This window comes from Rattus norvegicus, chromosome 10 (assembly GCF_021556685.1).
Source record: "Rattus norvegicus strain SHRSP/BbbUtx chromosome 10, alternate assembly SHRSP_T2T, whole genome shotgun sequence".
In the NCBI taxonomy this organism is placed as follows: Eukaryota; Metazoa; Chordata; class Mammalia; order Rodentia; family Muridae; genus Rattus; species Rattus norvegicus.
The window spans coordinates 26,122,501-26,139,591 of record NC_141543.1 but is presented as its reverse complement, the minus strand read 5'-3'; the positions used below and the strand labels follow the sequence as shown (position 1 = coordinate 26,139,591).

General features: G+C 49.5%; 1 protein-coding gene across 1 annotated transcript in view; it reads right to left on the bottom strand.

Moving 5' to 3' along the window:
- Slit3 (slit guidance ligand 3) overlaps nucleotides 1–17,091 on the bottom strand; it is a 585,823-nt gene that overhangs the window by 18,612 nt on the left and 550,120 nt on the right. Inside the window, 5 exon segments of the mRNA NM_031321.1 lie at nucleotides 643–883; nucleotides 2,941–3,078; nucleotides 7,482–7,575; nucleotides 10,436–10,575; nucleotides 16,494–16,591. Coding sequence (NP_112611.1) covers nucleotides 643–883; nucleotides 2,941–3,078; nucleotides 7,482–7,575; nucleotides 10,436–10,575; nucleotides 16,494–16,591 — 711 coding nt within the window.

Genomic DNA, 17,091 nt, shown 5'->3' with positions numbered 1-17,091 from the left:
ATCTTCAGCCCCACAGTCTGGGGCATGGCCTGCTGTGTATAGGCGCTCGTTACGGAGTAGTAATTATAGGTGCTGAATATTTACAGAAGGTCCAGATTAAATCACCCGGCTAGGGTCACAGGAGCACCCAGCAGGACCTGGACTACTCATTGACCAGCCCCGTCCAGTTGCATCCCTGTGCCTAAGCTGTTGGGACAACTTGGTTTATACTAAACTCTTTCCCACTCCCCGACTGTGTCCCTCTTGCTTGTGTCTCTACGTCTCTGCAAATGCAGATCTCTTAGCTAGCTCCTCTCTGACTCATGCTCTTTGCTTGGTCACCCCAGGTTCTTATCCTACTCCCCACAATTCAGGCAACTACATAAGCTTCAGATCTGGCTTAGCTCTTCTTGTGTCTGGACAGCCTGCTCTGATTCCTCCCTAGAGGCCGGGAGCATGTCCCCCTCTGTGTTCCTTCAGCACCCATGTCTGCTGTGAGACTGACCAGGGAGGTTCTTAAGGACTGTTCCAGCCCAGCTCCTGCAAAGCTGATATTCTGGGAAAAGAGGCAGGTTTGCTAATGATCTGGGGAACCCCAGCCGTACTCTGAGGAAGCCACACTTCTTCCACTTGTGGTAGTTGGGATGGGAAGAGCATACACACCTGCAGGGAGATGTTGGCCTGGGGCCGGACCTTGGCAGAGGCCAGTTCCACATAGGAGTCCTTGCCCACGAAATTCACAGTGATGAGCTTCTCACACCTGGGCCCAGCGAAGCCTGGGGGACAGCGGCAAGTGGGCTCCTGCTGTACCACGATGCACTGCGCCCCATTCTGGCACTCGTACTGGTCACAGGGGCTGGTCTGTAGCAGAACCATGGGTGGGGGGTGCTCACAGAAGAGCCCGCTGGAGAGAGAGGGCATGGGAGAGAGGAGACACCCATAGTTATTGATAAAGAGGAAAGCTGAAGTGTGAAGTTTCATCCTTGCCTCTAACTGGAGCAAGTCCCTTTAAGTCTCTCTCTCTCGTCTCTGAATCAGAGTGGAGGACAGCTCAGCTCAGTGGGTAAAGGTGCTTGCTGCTAAGCCTGATGACCTGAGTCTGATTCCTGGCACCCATGTCAGGAGAGAACTGACTAACTCCCACAAATTGTCCTCTGATTTCTGCAAGAGTGGTGTGGTGTGAGTGTGTGTGTGTGTGTGTGTGTGTGTGTGTGTGTGTGCGCGCGCGCGTGCATGTACATACAATCAATAAATAAGTGTAAAAACTAAAGAAACAATGAATCAGATTAGAGGGAATGTTTCAGAGTCATCAGATTGGACTGGGGTGAGTCTGTGCAGAGTACAGTTGAGTGAATGCACAGAACATGGCATAGCTAGCCAGCAGGGAAATTCTGCCTTACCAAGGAAGGAGTTTTGACACCTACAACCACACAGATGGACCTTGAGAGTGCTGTGCTCAGTGAAAGGAGCTAGCCATAAAGGCCAGCACTTCCTGACTATTCAAATGAGGTACCTGGAGAAGTTGGTTCACAGACCCAAAAAGTGGAATGAGAGTGTCAGTATTACAAGGAGGGGATGGAGATGTTGACGGTGTTGGGGTTGGAGGTGATGGGGGGTTGAGATGTTGATGGTGTTGGGGTTGGAGGTGATGGGGGTTTGAGATGTTGATGTTGTTGGGGTTGGAAGTGATGGGGGTTTGAGATGTTGATGTTGTTGGGGTTGGAAGTGACGGGGGTTTGGGATGTTGATGGTGTTGGGGTTGGAGGTGATGGAGGTTTGAGATGTTGATGGTGTTGGGGTTGGAGGTGATGGGGGTTTGAGATGTTGATGTTGTTGGGGTTGGAGGTGATGGGGGTGGTGTTGGGGTTGGAGGTGGTGGGGGGTTGAGATGTTGATGGTGTTGGGCTTGGAGGTGATGGGGGTGGTGTTGGGGTTGGAGGTGGTGGGGGGTTGAGATGTTGATGGTGTTGGGCTTGGAGGTGATGGGGGTGGTGTTGGGGTTGGAGGTGGTGGGGGGTTGAGATGTTGATGGTGTTGGGCTTGGAGGTGATGGGGGTGGTGTTGGGGTTGGAGGTGGTGGGGGGTTGAGATGTTGATGGTGTTGGGCTTGGAGGTGATGGGGGTGGTGTTGGGGTTGGAGGTGGTGGGGGGTTGAGATGTTGATGGTGTTGGGCTTGGAGGTGATGGGGGTGGTGTTGGGGTTGGAGGTGGTGGGGGGTTGAGATGTTGATGGTGTTGGGCTTGGAGGTGATGGGGGTTGAGATGTTGATGGTGTTGGGGTTGGAGGTGGTGGGGAGTTGAGATGTTGATGGTGTTGGGATTGGAGGTGATGGGGGCTGAGATGTTGATGGTGTTGGGGTTAGAATTGTGCAGTGTGTGAAGAGCTCTGGAGATGGAGACATAACACTGTAGCTGAGCTACCATATGAAGATTCTATTTAAGAAGAATTTATTTAAAAAGAATTTTGAATTATGTGTGTATGTCTGTGTGTGTGTACATGTGCACATGAGTACCCGTGCCCACAGAAGCCAGAGGGGTTGGATCCGTCCAGAGCTAGAGATATACACGGTTGTAAACTACCTGATGTGGGTGCTGTGAACATAACTTGGGTCCTCTGTAAGAGCAATGAGCTTTGTGACTCACCCTCCCCAACCCCCCTACCCCCGAGATAGGGGCTTCTCTGTGTAACAACCCTGGCTGTCCTGTAACTCACTTTATAGACTGGGTTAGCCTTGAGCTCACAGAGATCCACCTGCCTCTGACTCTCAGGTGCTGGTAAGGTGTGTGTCACCACCACCTGGCCTTTTTTTTTTAAAAAATTATCTTAATTTAAGATAAGTTAGGCTCAAGTCCAACTTCTGCATGGAACTGCCCTGGCTAGCTGCAGGGAGGCCTGCAACGCTGCCTCCTCCTTCCATCTAGACCACACCACCTTCCTTCTGAGGTACTCCTCTGCCGTACCTGAAGCCCTGGGGGCAGATGCACGTGTAGCCATTGACCGCGTCCACACACTGGGCTCCGTGGCGACACTTGTGAGCCACACAGTCATCGTTGTCTGTCTCGCACAGCTTTCCACTGTAGCCAGGGACACATTCGCACCTGGAACACAGGCAGAGAGAAGCTAGCTCAGGGCCTGCCAGCTTGCTTGCAGATGCTCTTGTGCTTTCTCTTGCCAAACCTCTCTTTCTAGTTCCTCAAGGGTTCACCGGGCCACCCTTCGCTACTGGGCTCCACTTATGGTCCACAGCTTTTGCTCCCAGAGTCAAGGAAGGTCTAGATGCTGTAGGTAGGGGATGGGACAAGTTCTGTTTTCAGAACCAGGCTGGGAGCATGGGATGAACCATATAGCGTTTCGGTCAGATCTGGTTCCTTCTACCTTGAGTTGACACCCCAGGTGACCTTGGTGTCAGACACCCAGTTGAGCACCTTCAAGGACCATCTCATCAGATCCTTAGTGGTCTGCAGGGGAGAGGGCTCTATCTAAAGCAGCACTGAGAAGGCACTCAAGCCACCTCCCCAAAGCCTCATCACGTGACACGAACGACAGCTACACTTACTGTGTCACATGCTATTCTAGGTGTACTGGCCACTCATGGCTTCTCTTTCTTGCACATTCTCTCAAAGCCACGGGTCCTCAACAAACTCCCCTACTCTGGAGTGCAGTGAACACTGTGTAAAGTCAGACAGTGCAGCATCCAGGTGATGACAGTGAGGTGAAGGGAAAGATGGCGGCAGTGCTGCCTTCGTTTTTACTTTATTGCTTGTCCAGACGTTCAAGCTGAGATAGGAAGGGCGAAAAGCTCCTATTTCCCAGTCCTTGCACAGGCCCCAGTCCCACGGGTCCAGCCCTCCCTAGAGGGCTACCATATTTTGCTATCGCCAAAACCAAGGCTATATGTAGGCAGAACACGAGTCTGTGGCTCACTGATTGGAGGTGACACATAACAGACATCCCTGCATAGAATCAGACCTGAGAGTGCCCAGAGCTAAGACACCCTTATGAACACACATGGACACAGTGTTCTCTGGCCTCTCTCCCTCCTGCAAAACCTGTGCACCTCCCTGGCCCATCAGCTCAATCCTTCTGGCAGAGTAAAAGTCAAAATGCCATCTATCTAAGTCCAAGGGCGAGAGGGCATAGGCAGGAAGTTCAGGGCAAGCAGGAACTCTGAATTCTTAGCTTGCACCCTCAGGACCTGACTCCAAAGGAGGAACAACAAAACTAAAAAGACACTCCTCATCCCTTGCTCACTGTAGACAGAGTCAGGTAGAACCCCAGCATTACACCAGAGCCAGGTAGAACTGCTAGGGAAGATTCTGAAGAGACATGGGTACATCAGATATATGCATGCATAAGATAAAAATAAATCTTTAAAAAATTAAAGAAATGTCTACCACCATAATGTCGGCCATTTCTCTAAAGGAACAAACTAGAAAGCTGAGACATGGGAATAGGCTTTATTTCAACACTTCGGCTGCTGGTAAAACTGAACCTGGTGGAGGGCAGAGGAGGGCGGGAAGGGCGATTATGATCAGGGCACAGTGATGGGTGTGTATGGATGTCGAAAGGAAACCCGGTGTTTTGAAAATGAGCTAAAAAATATATTAATAAAAAAACCATGAAACCAAACACCCCAGCCTTGGCAGGCATCTGAGTTTGCATTATCTGCATCCAAAGAGCCCTGGAGAATGCCTGAAATTAACTGACCTTCTCCAATGTGCAGACACCCATCTACCCAACATTTAACAGGATAAAAAAAACAAAAACAAAAACAACCTTTTAAAGCATGAAGCTCAAGGCAACCAATGAGTAGGGAAACTACCCTCTCTTCCAAACTCAGTGGTGGAGGCCGGGAGGCGGAAGTGTCTACAAAATTCTATCAGTGAGGCCTTCTTCTCAGGCATTAATGAGCAAAGGAAACACCTGAAGATTTTGCTATTTAAGAAAGAAAAAAAAAATGTAGCCAGGCGGTGGTGGCATAGGCCTTTAATCCCAGCAGGTAGATCTTTGAGTTTCAGGACAGCCTGGTCTGGAAAGTGAGCTCTAGGACTCCAGGGCTACACAGTGAAACCAGTTACAACCAACCAACCAACCAACCAACCAACCAACCAACCAAACAAGGAGCCTCTGACCCAGGGCTATGTTCCTCACATTTTCCCCTGAGATGTTGGTTTCAGGACCAGGGTCTACATAATACTTCTCCGATTACAGAGACAGCAGATAGAGCCACTTCAATTCTTTCTGTTTTCAGACATTTTGCTGAATCTTCCACGTTGACAATGTGTAAATCCTCTCTGTTTGGATCTAGTGACCAGGGGCCAAGGACATCCGGATACCTGGATTTAGCTGAGCAATCAGCCAGACATGGATTGACTTGCAAACCCTTCTCTCTCTTGGTTCCCTGGCGGCTGTGTGTGTGCCACTGCGTATGGACTGGGGGGTGGGGGGCCCTGGTTTCTCCATTGGAAGCTTGAGACCAGGTAGGTACTGGGTGGAGTTTTCAGTGCACGCAAGTCAATGAGATCTCTTCGTTATTATTCTCAGGGCCTCTGAGCAGATCTGCCCAACACTGAGACCTCATTAAAGTGTCTCCAAGGATAAGCAAAGGTCACCCTGACTGTATCACTGCCTCTCACCGGTGTCCCTCTAGGCTGTGGGATATCGTGTGTTTGATGAGGGGAAGGGAGGGGGGATACAATAATAAAATGCCTCATTGGGAGAATAGATTATTGCTTTAAATATATTTGATTATAAACACTGCCATTACTGAGTTGGCTTCCAGACTTTCTGAGACACTGTCTCCTGGGAGACAGGGCAATATAAATAAGATGACTCAAGGAAAGCTCGGCTGGTGCCTCTCTTTCCCATCTTGTCCCAGACTCAAGGGCCCTTGATTATAGTCCAGGGTGAGGTTTTTCAGAAGAAGCGTCAGAGGATCGGAAGATCTGGCAGCTCTAACCCTCTGTGTCCACGCCCACCCCTGGCCAGTTTCTAAGCCAGTGACCTCTAGGTTTGCTGCTTGTTTAATTGCTCCTCAGTGTTTCTCTCTGAGGGCCAGTCACCTCCCACTATTCCTGCCGAGCGCACCCAAAGCTGCCTGACCGTCTGGGCACCTCTGCTTTGGGTCTAAGCATGCATTTTGCACATTTCTTCTTCCCAGTTTGCACATCACACAGTTTTGTCCACCCGGCAGTAGACAGCCTCGTATTCAGTAAATAAAAGCTTTCAATCGATGTTGGATCCTGGGGTGGAGGGAGTCCGGGAGTCATGCTCAGGCGGCCCCACCTCCCGAAACACCTGCCTAGCATATCTCAGAGAGGCACACGCAGACAGCTAGATGTGAAAGGGGTGGCACGCAGAGACGCTGTGGTTTCCTTTATCTTGGCAAAGCCAAAGGCCTCACACCTCTTACAATAATTTCCTTCCAGATGAGCATTGAGCCCATGATGTCCCCATAGAAAAGGACAATACAGGATCTGGGGAGGTGGCTCAGTAGGTAAAACGCTTGCTGTGTAAGTCTGAGGGCCCAGGTTTAGATTCCCCCCAGAAACCACATAAAAGCCAACCCTGGCATCGTAACCTTCAGGCTTAGTGAGAAACCCTCTGCCAACAATCCGCATCAACCTGTGGCCTGCACACAGACACGCACATGCACACACAAAGACACACACACACACAGACACACACACAGACGCACACACACAGACACACACGCACACAGACACACACAGACACACGCACACGCACACAGACGCACACATACAGACGCACACACACACACACACACACACACACACACACACCGTGCTGCTGAGAGTGCTCCCTCACACATGTGCACACACACAGAGAAAGAAAAAGAGACGACATATGGGGAGATCCACTGGGGCTGAGGAACTTGGTGTTCTTCCTAGGCTGCCTCCTCCTAACTGGGAGTTGCTCATGTGGTCCCCTGATGCTAGCTGGCTTTGCTGCTGGAGATGGAAGAGACAGCTTTACCCATGGCAGAGGCTGCTGAGCTGACGACTCCTGGTCCCACCTCCTCCCTCCCACAGCTGCCACAGTCTAGCAAACTTCCTGTGGCCTTGGGGAAGCAGGTCAGTGATGGTGGGCCACCAGGAAGGCTATGCATTGGGAAGGCAGCCAGACACCCTTAGGACAGAGGCTACCTCTGACGGTTCCTTCTGTGGATGCCTCGCTTCAGCTCTGGGAAGGAGAGATATGTAAGAAAGAGAAAAGAAGACGGGAGAAGAGAATGTGAGAGCAAAGGGAGGGGAAGAGGAAGAGGTGATGTATCCACTTCTTTATCTTTTCCTGTCATCAGAAGAATCCAGAAAGGAAGAAACTATGAAAGATAAAGGCAACTTGGGGAAATATGGGTCACACACACACACACACACACACACACACACACACACACACAACCTGCCTCAGGGCCTCAAACCCAGGCTGTTGGAGGGAGGGTCCTCAGGGCTCTCTGCCAGAGCATGGAGCTGGGCCTTACCTGAATCCTTTGTCCAGGGAGATGCACTTGGCCTCGTGCTGACAGAGGTTCATCTCGGGCACGCAGTAGTCAATCACCTCATCACACAGCTCCCCTGGAGGTCAGAGGGAAGAGAAAGAAGGCATCAGGGAGGGTACGGGGCAAAACCAAGGCCTCAGGGTTAGATCTGACCCACCCTAGGTCTAAGTTATGGACACCGGGAACCCTACATTCTTTTCTTAGTCTATCCTTTCTACGGGACTCCTGACTCAGTTTCCCTAGAGAGACAGCGAAGACCCCTAGGTCTCTCCTGGATAGCCAGCGTTGTCTGTTTCTCTCGTGGGGCTCCTGGAGTTGTTGCAGCTGACGCACAGGCCAGACCCTGACTTGGGCCGTGTGTATCCCCCTTCCCCATTCAACACCCTTGTATAGAGTGTCATATACACGGGAGGCACCGTAACAGGTGCTGGGAACACAACGGCCAGTCTGACCTTCTCATTGCTTAGTGAGCGTTATCTGCGGCCAGGCAGGCAGTTACTGTTCAGAGTCGTAGATGCCACTGTGAAGATAAGTTGTGGATGCAGAGGGCAAGCTACATACAACTCTGCTGAGGAGGCCAGAGGAGACTTCCCGGGAAAATGGGCCAGGCACGCTGTATCTGCGACAGGCAAGAAAGCCCTTGGCGTGCTTCAGAGAAGGAAATAAAGGAACTTGCAGTTCTGACCTCCGGGTACATCACCTTTGAAGTTCACAGTGCTGCAGAAAAGGCCTGATGTGTCATAAATACTGAGGGATGAAGCTTGTGGATAAATCCAATAACTGTACGTTAAGGAATGTAGAAATGGGGGGGCAGGACTGTATCATGGAGCAGTGAATGAGTTTAAAGCAAGGATTTTATTTAATTTTTCCTGGAAAAATTTACTTGTTTTTATTTTCACGCGTACAAGTGTTTTGCCTGAATGTATGTCTGTGGCCAAATGCAGGCCTAGTATCCACAGAGGTCAGTATAGGGCATCTGATCCCCCAGGACTGGAGCTACAATGTGAGCTCCCATGTGGGTGCTGGGACTCGAACCCAGGTCTTGTGAAAGAGCAGACTGTTTTTAACTGCTGGGCTTGGGTGATCTAAGAGAGGAAAACGTCTAATGATGGATGCTCTTTCCGGAAGGGTAGGGGGTTGGGGTCAGGAGGGAATAGAAGGCTGAGAGGGCAGAAGTAAGAAGGTGGCTGGGCAGTGACTGCATGAGGCATGGCCTCAGAGGCTGGTCTCCCCTGTGGTGAGGCCTGGCTGACCCCTGCCCTGCCCTGATTTGGACCTCTCAACATTTGCCCAGGGAGAGGCACTGTGTTCTTGGGAGGCCTCCTCCTCTTCTTGGTCTCCCACAGAAACTCAGGGAGTAGACAAGTGTCTGTGTAGGGGGTGGATGTGTTTTGAGGAGAAGCTGTAATGCTTCCCCTCTCCAGGGACAGGACAACGCATCTGCTGTATAGCCCGGGAACCTGCAGATACCAGGAGGGCTCATCGCAGCTGCCCACATAAATGCCCATCTGCACGTTGGGAATTTGTTGAAGTCCGTCTCTGCCACAGAGGCAATTTGAACCTCTTTTCCTTCTCCTCAGCTGCTAGCCGGGCCGTTTGTGATTCTATTTTGGCATTGAGCACATTCTTTTTAAAAGATTTATTTATTTTATGTGTGAGTACAGTGCTATTGTCTTCAGACACATCAGAAGAGAGCATCAGATCCCATTACAGATGGTTGTGAGCCACCATGTTGTTGCTGGGATTTGAACTCAGGACCTCTGGAAGAGCAGTCAGTGCTCTTAACCTCTGAGCCAGCTCTCCAGCCAGAGCATATTCTTTTCTTGTTTTGTTTTTGTTATTTTGAGACAGGGTTTCTTTGTTTAACAGCAGTCTCTGAGGGGCGAAGGGAGTTTCTGCCCTTCCTCCTCTCAGGCATGACAACTGCTTCCAGACGCCGCGTGCACTTCCCATCTCCTGCTCCACTTCACAGAAGAGCTGGGCTCTATGCAGTATGGCGCGGAAACCCCTTCGGATTTCCAAATGACGTCACTTACGTCTAGGTCTGTAACGGCGTTGTGGGTGGGGTAAGAAGAGATCGAGTACACCGGGAACCAGCACAAAGAGCATTCCCTAAAGCAGAAGTGTCCACAACTCTTATTGTTTGGTTCTTTTCAGCTCCAAGAAGATGATTATTACCGTAGGCAGAGTTTCTCAAGGTTTTATATGTATTACTGTTTTTAAGGGTTGACCCTTGGAAGAGTTCATGGAGGTGCAGTCTGGGAAAATGCCACTTCAGGTCACAAAGCAGGCTGCCTATATCACTTGGTGACATTTTGCCTCCCAAGCTAATGGTAGATTTAACTCTACTCAGGAGGGGTTGTGGATGTAGGAAACATCGGCACTGGGCTTGGGTGGGTGGAAAGGCATTCTTAAGGATTCCTTCCCGTGGGAGCCTTCTCTATAGTCACCAGTTGGGATAAGTTCTCCACTCGGGTCTCCCACCACCGCAGACGTCTTCTCCCCCTGAAGCTAGTGTTTCTCGGCCTTTTCTGGGAAGGAGCTGGGTCTTGTTCAGTTTTGCATTTCCAGTTCCTATAGGAGTGTCTGGAAGGCAGGTTTCCAGATCCAGACACCAACAGTAAAAGCGTCTCTCTGCCCAGCCTCAAACATGTGGGGCTCCTAACGAAGGGGGTGGCTGTAAGCGCGCACAGGCGGGCGCCACACAGGCAGATGAGAAAGCCTGGTATGTTCCAAAGTGGGGAGGAAGTAGAGGTTTACTCGGGACAGGGTGAAGGTGGAGGAGAGGGACAAGCAACCCAGAGGGTATTGGAGAGCCCTCTCTTGAGAGGAGGTGGGGTCCCTCCTCCTTCCAGGATATCAGAAAATCGCATCCTTAGTGCTACTCTCGACCCCACAAAACACCCCAGCATGGGCACTGCCCTCAACGTCTGTACCTGTGTAGTTCGGCGGGCACACGCATGCGTAGTTGTTGATCCCGTCCACACAGGTGGCGCTGTTTTCACAGTCGTTATCCTCACAGTCATCTGGGTTGATCTCACACCGCTGTCCCTCAAAGCCCAGGGGGCAGGAGCAGCTTTAGGGGCGCATGCGTAGAAAGGAGGGGGTTCCGGGATCAGGGAACAGGGAGGGTTGTAGAGGTAGGCAGAAAGGTGTGGGGGAGGGAGGGCAGAAAACACAGTTTGTCAGGTCTCTCTTGTGGCTGGAGGTCTGAGACATATTGGGCACTGAGACCTTGGGGACTCAAGGAGGAAGACATACAAGGCGATTTTGTCTAGCTACTCTTGCCCAGGCAATGTTCTCTATCTTGCCTGTTGCTTTGCACCAACCAGCAAGGCCTCTACACCTCCCTCAAACCTGGAAGTGGTTTTCTGGAAATGGCTTAAATCCCTGCAAGTGTATTCGAACTCCCCCCTTCAATCAACTCCTCTGTGGAGTACACAGAGAAGGCCAGAAAACAGCCTCCCCCCTCCCCCAATAATGTTTCATTCTAAGGCAGATTTTCTATGCTGAGGGCTAAACAGGGTATCTCTGTCAAGGTCATGGCTCTGTAACCAGGCATCTCTGGAGTGCATTCTGCTCTGGTACTTTCTAGATGTCTGACTTTGGGTAGTCATGAGATTTAATGAAAGCAGAAAACAAGCGGAGGGCACACAGCAACGGAAAATCACTCTCGATACTTAGTTCTAGAATCACCCCCCCCCAACACACACACACCATAACTGTCTCCCCTACTGCCCATTCCTGTCACGTCTTGCTCCCTCAGCTTCTGAGATGAAGTGAGAGGATCTCTCTCCTGCCAAGACTGTGGACCCTTTGTGAGCTTATCTCAAAGGACATCCCCAGCAGGTGCATTTCTTTCTTTTGCCTCCGCTCTGGTACATCTGTTTGAGATTACCTCTCCCTACACCAGCCCTGCCAAATCTTGCTCACAGGAGTGGCCATGTAAAGTTAAAAGAACAGACGAGGCCCAGGAAGCACCAGGCAGCCTTGAAGCAGCCAGAGGCTAGGACATGCTGAGGTGTGGGAGGGAGCTAGTGTCTGATGACCTGCTTCTATGAAGCTCTCTCTTCCAGGGCCCAAGTTCTGGTCAGAGAGTTATGGCCGTCCATGGTTCACGAAAGTGCTCCAGTTATAGATCTCTACTTGGAGACGGCTCTGATTTTGCACATGAATTAAAAAGCAAACTAAGCTAAGAGAAAGCTAATTTCATGGGCCCAGAATACTACTTTATCTGTTTCCTTACAACCTGGAGACCGTATCACATTTTCTACAAAAGTCCAAGGACTTTTGAGGGTTGAGCTCATGAAGAGCAGTCCCAGGCATCATGATAAGGGCCATTTTTTTTTTTTAAATAGCCACACAGGGGGAGGTACTCAAAGGCCTTAAACAATGGCATTAATTGTTATAGTTTCCCCCCCAAATCCAATTCTGGGGTCTTGGGATTGCCTGGCAGGGGCGACAGACACGATGGCTGGTCAACAGAATAGATGTTGCTAATATCTGGAGAGAGGGTGGGGAGGACGTCAAAGTCTCCTCTGTCCTTATCAGGTACCTCGAAGGGGTTCTCAAGATGAAGCTTTTCAAACAGTGGATTGTGACCCTATATGGGATTCCCGTAACTGAATGTAGGGATTGGGAAGATTCTGGCAACAGTCAAAGGTCTCCGAGCGAACACAGTCCGACATTTAATTAAAAATCAAATGCATAATGGGTCCCAGGTGTTTCTGGCAGTGCTTGCTGGTGCCACATCACATGACTTCTCTGCAGCTTTGGTTCTGAACACACACGTACACTTTGCCCTATGCATGGTGTCACCGTACTGCCCGAAACACCTCTGCGCAGACCGGAGCCTTCTGTATGTTATGAATTTGCAGTATTTTTACTGCACTGCTAACGGAAGCATAATGGTTTGAATACAGAACTGTGACTATTGATGAAGTTTCTAAACTAAAACAGTAAAGGCTTTAATATTTTTCCCACCATCACTCCTCATCAAGTTGGTATAATCTTTGGATTGCGCTGTGTTAGAACGTTTAAGTTTTTTTTTTTTTTTAAATCGCTGTTTCACGCTTTGGTCGTAGGACGGAAAGAAATCAAGCTAGAACTGACCGAAAAGAACTGAGTCTCTATTGACTGGATTTCAGGATGCCAGAAGGTTCTATGCAGGACACCGAGGGAAGAAAGTATCCTTAGTGAGTTTGCCCTGTGGTGGGTGTTTCATGCTACAATCCCGATCTTCCAGGAAGATATAACACAGGTGCACTAGTGACGTGACTGTTACACGTGTAACCAATTTCTGATTGGATCTGATGAATACTTCATGGGAGGGAATGCCAGCCAAACACTGCCCACCTAAGCCATAGCCCATGGAGGTCCTAGGCTTGAGGATAGCACTTACTACTATTGTCTTGCTAAAGGGACATGTTGTCATATGGTTCTAAATATGTATGTCTCTACCAGTAGATTAGAGCTACTATGAAAGTTGGCTGGTCAAGTGTGGAGCATAAGTGATAACTGAATATTCAGCCCCACATGTGACATTTACATCAACTCTTGCAAGGCTCATCAAGAAACATCAGGGAAGGGGACGTGGACAGAATATAAGAGCCGGAGGATGGTAATGAGTACTGTTAAAACACTGTCTGGAAGGACGTGGCTGCTCTACTCATGAACGCACAGCAGTTATGGTTGCCAATACAAGACCTGCACAGGATCAGGCCAGTCAACATTCCAGCATGGGCAGGAGAGGATACATTTCTAGTTGAGGAGCTGTGTGCAGCTGCTGGCTGCTGGGGGGGGAGGGTGATTCTTCTTCTGGGCGATGGCTGTTGGTAGGCTGCCTGTGCTCTGGTGGATGGTCCCACACCCATGCACATGCTCGAAGTACTAATTGAACCCAGTGGGTCATTAAGTAAAAAGGACATGATGTTGGATGGCAGATGTCTTGGTAGAAATCTGGTCAGAGTGGGAGGGGTTACTTGGTTTGGATATGAGCAAGATACATTGTATACATGTGTGAAACTGTCAAGGAGTAAATAATACCCAGAACGTGCTACTGGAGCTGCTAGCTGGAGAGAGTCATAAAAAGTTGGTACATGGATTTTGGCTTGTGTTTAGGATAGAATTTCCAACAGTCTCTGAAATGGTCCTAAACATACTTCTGTCATTTTTGAACCACGTCTTTATGCAAAGCGCTGGTCTAACAACTGGTGATTTAAAAATAAAAGTATCTATCGATTCTAAAAAAAAAACATCGAAAGTGCTTTGTGTCTGACAATATGAACTATTTAGCCAACATTTAATTATTCTCATTAGTATATAAACTTGTCTTTAATAAATAGTATCAATAATATATAATATATACACACACCTAAGAATTGTTTTAAAATAAACTTAGGATTCTTGTTACAGCCTACATATAAAAGACTATGACTTTTTCATATACTTTAAATTGTTAAAAAATAATTTATGTGATTGGGTGTTTTACCTGTATGTATGTGTGTATATTTAAATATCTATGTGGATCGTGTGCATGCAGTACTCATGGATACCTGAAGGTGTCAGGTCCCTGGAACTGGACTTACGGACAGCTCTGAGCTACCATAGAATGATGGGAATTAAGTGTATGCTCTCTGGAAGAGTAGCCAGCATGCTTAACCACTGAGCCATCCCTCTGGCCCTGACATTTTGTTATACATTTTCATAGCCTGGGTTGACTAAAAATATTCCAGACAAAAAGGGGTCATGAGTGGAAATAATTTGAGAACCCGGAGCAGGGCGACTCCAGGAGCAGTGAGTTAGCAGGGAGGCTTTGCTCAGAATTTAAGGTCTCATCTTCCTTTTATGTACTCCTGAATGGTTAGCCCTGTGGCTTCTTATGTGTATGTGCATGCATGTGTGTGTATGTATCCTATGTATGTATGTATACATGTATGTGTATGTATGTATATATGTATGTATCTATGCATGCATGTACGTGTGTATATATGTATGTATGCATGTATGTATGTATGTACCTATTTATCATGTATCTAATTCATTTATTGGTTTGTCTGTTTTACAGTTTTTGCAGAAATGCTCTGTGGCCCAGTTACATCTTCAGCCTTGGCCTCTGCTCATTTGGTCAGCAGGCAAATGCAGCAGGATACAGGAGCACCTGAGTGGAGAAGGCAGGTGATGCTTCTGGAATTCTGACACTTTAGAGGTGATGTGCACTGGGCTGCGGACCCAAAAAGGGTAGGCTGAAGTACTCCTCCTCTGGGCCCCAAAGGTGACCTTTGGAAGTGGAGTTGATGCAGCTATGATGGTGCACTGAAGTCATGTGAGGGCAGATCCCTGATTCAACATGGCGTCCTCATAAGACCTTTCAACCTTCCTAATGCCGTGACCCTTTAACACATTCCCCCAGGTGGTAGTGACCCTCAACCATAGAATTCATAACTGTACTTTCATACTACTTCATAACTGTAATTTTGTTACTGTTATGAACTGAAATATAAACATCCAATATGCAGGGTATCTGATAAGTGACCTCTGCGAAAGGGTCAGTTGACTCCATCGGGGTCATGACCCACCCCCCCAGGCTGAGAACCACTGTTGTTAGGCCAGTGATGGGGAGATAAGACATGGCCCTGCTGTTCTGTGATGGTGCAGCATGGAGCTAGGCTGGGTGTTTGGGGAGCCCTAGGAACTGACTCAGGATTGAAGAGGACGCTTTTTTCCCCCAAGCCCCCTACTGTATCTCTGCTTGCTGTAGAGTCGAGATACAGCAGAAGGTGGTTCTTCCCGGGAGCACACACAGACATGTCACCCCCTACATATTTCATAGTTAAGGTTTCCAGTTCACACGAAAACCATCCAAGACAGAGGGTGAAGCAGCACCCTGACACACAGTCACCGTCAGGGAGGCTCTGCTTCCCGTCTCAGGCTTGAGTTGGGCAGAACGCATTTTTAGCCTTGGGAGTACAGTTCCTGGCTGGCTGTTCTCGATGAATGGGAGAAGCGGGTGGCTTGGCTGACTGCAGCCTGGAACGGGGACAGTGCCTGTGGTCCTCTTTTTAGGAGCCCTGGTTGGTTGGAGCTGGCTTGGTAGGGGAATGCATGGGCCAGCTGGGTTCCCCGGAGAGTTCGTCTCCAGACCACACAGCAGCCCCTCGCTGGAGGGCTTTTGACAAGTTAATTACATGCGGTTTGAGCTTTGACATCGCCCAGAGCCTGTCTGGCACCAGGGTCTCATCTTTATTGTGAGGGGCTCCTGCCCACCCGATGTGGAAGCCAGCCCCCTTCCAGCGATCCCGCTTCTGCTGGGGTTGCAGCTGGGGAAACTGCACACCTGAATGCTGCTGGGAGACAGATGGGCCAGGGGTATCTTACCGCTTCGTAAGAAAGGACTAGAGGTATGATTAGAAGAGCCAGGATAGGGGTTGGGGATTTAGCTCAGTGGTAGAGCGCTTGCCTAGAAGGCCCTGGGTTCGGTCCCCAGCTCCGAAAAAAAGAAAAAAAAGGAGAAAAAAAAAAAAAAAAAAAAAAAAAAAGAAGAGCCAGGATATGTGGCCATTAGCCCGTGGTCTCGGTTTCCTCTCTTCTCAATGCAGATAGGACCTCCCCTCCCCCAATACCAGCGTGAGGAGGTTTAGGAGAGATGGTGTAAGAGTTGCTCCTACCTGGCATGCAGTAGCCACTGTTATTATTTGTGACACAGAAAGCAGTGGTGGGATCGCCAGGTGGGTGGGTCTCTTAGCCAACATCCCATCCTCTCACTCTAGACAGCATCCGCAGCCTCCCATGGAGACGTGGCTCTGAGAGAGTGGAGGCCTTTGGATTCCAATCCCTGTACCAATACTTTGTGACTCTGGGGACAGAGTTTATCTTTGATGCCCCCGTTCCCTCTGTATTGGGCAGGGATAATACTCCCCACACTGACATCATTCCCATAAGGAGTCTGACCCAGAAGCTCTCTAAGAAGAGGGAAGATCAGGGCTGAGCTCTTACCTGAACCCATCTCTGTGGCTCTCACTGAGGTGACAGGTGCCTCCGTGCTGACAGGGGTTCTGGACGCAGGTGTTGATGGGCACGGTGCAGTCCTTGCCCTGAGGATCAGATGAGGGAGAAGTGTCTGTTAAGTGAGGCTTTTGGTGGCTGCTGTGACCCAGGAGACCCCGGGGACTTCCCAGTATCCTCTGGGATGGAGCGGAGATGGACACAAGTGCAAGACAAAGGGAGTCATTGCCTGGTCTCTCACTCCTCACGAGAAGGGGAGGTCGTGTTGAGAGGGCAGAGTTCAGGCTCCTTCATGACCAGTTCCCTAGTTCACAGGCTTCTCTGTCCTAAGCTGCAGGGCATGGGTATGGGCTGGGAGTCCAGGTGAGTTTTCGATTCCCGCTCCCCCTCTTCTTGGCAGATAACGGGCACAAGCCTTTACCCTCTGACAGAGTTGCTATGAGAATTACTCGGGAGGTTTCACAGAAGGAAGCATTGTGCGTTATATAACACACTTGGCACACAGTAGGCGTTCTGTAAAAGCTAGCAGACAGTCTTGCCATTTCTGTTACTGAGGTTTAAATATCATCCATGCCACGAGCAGGGAGAG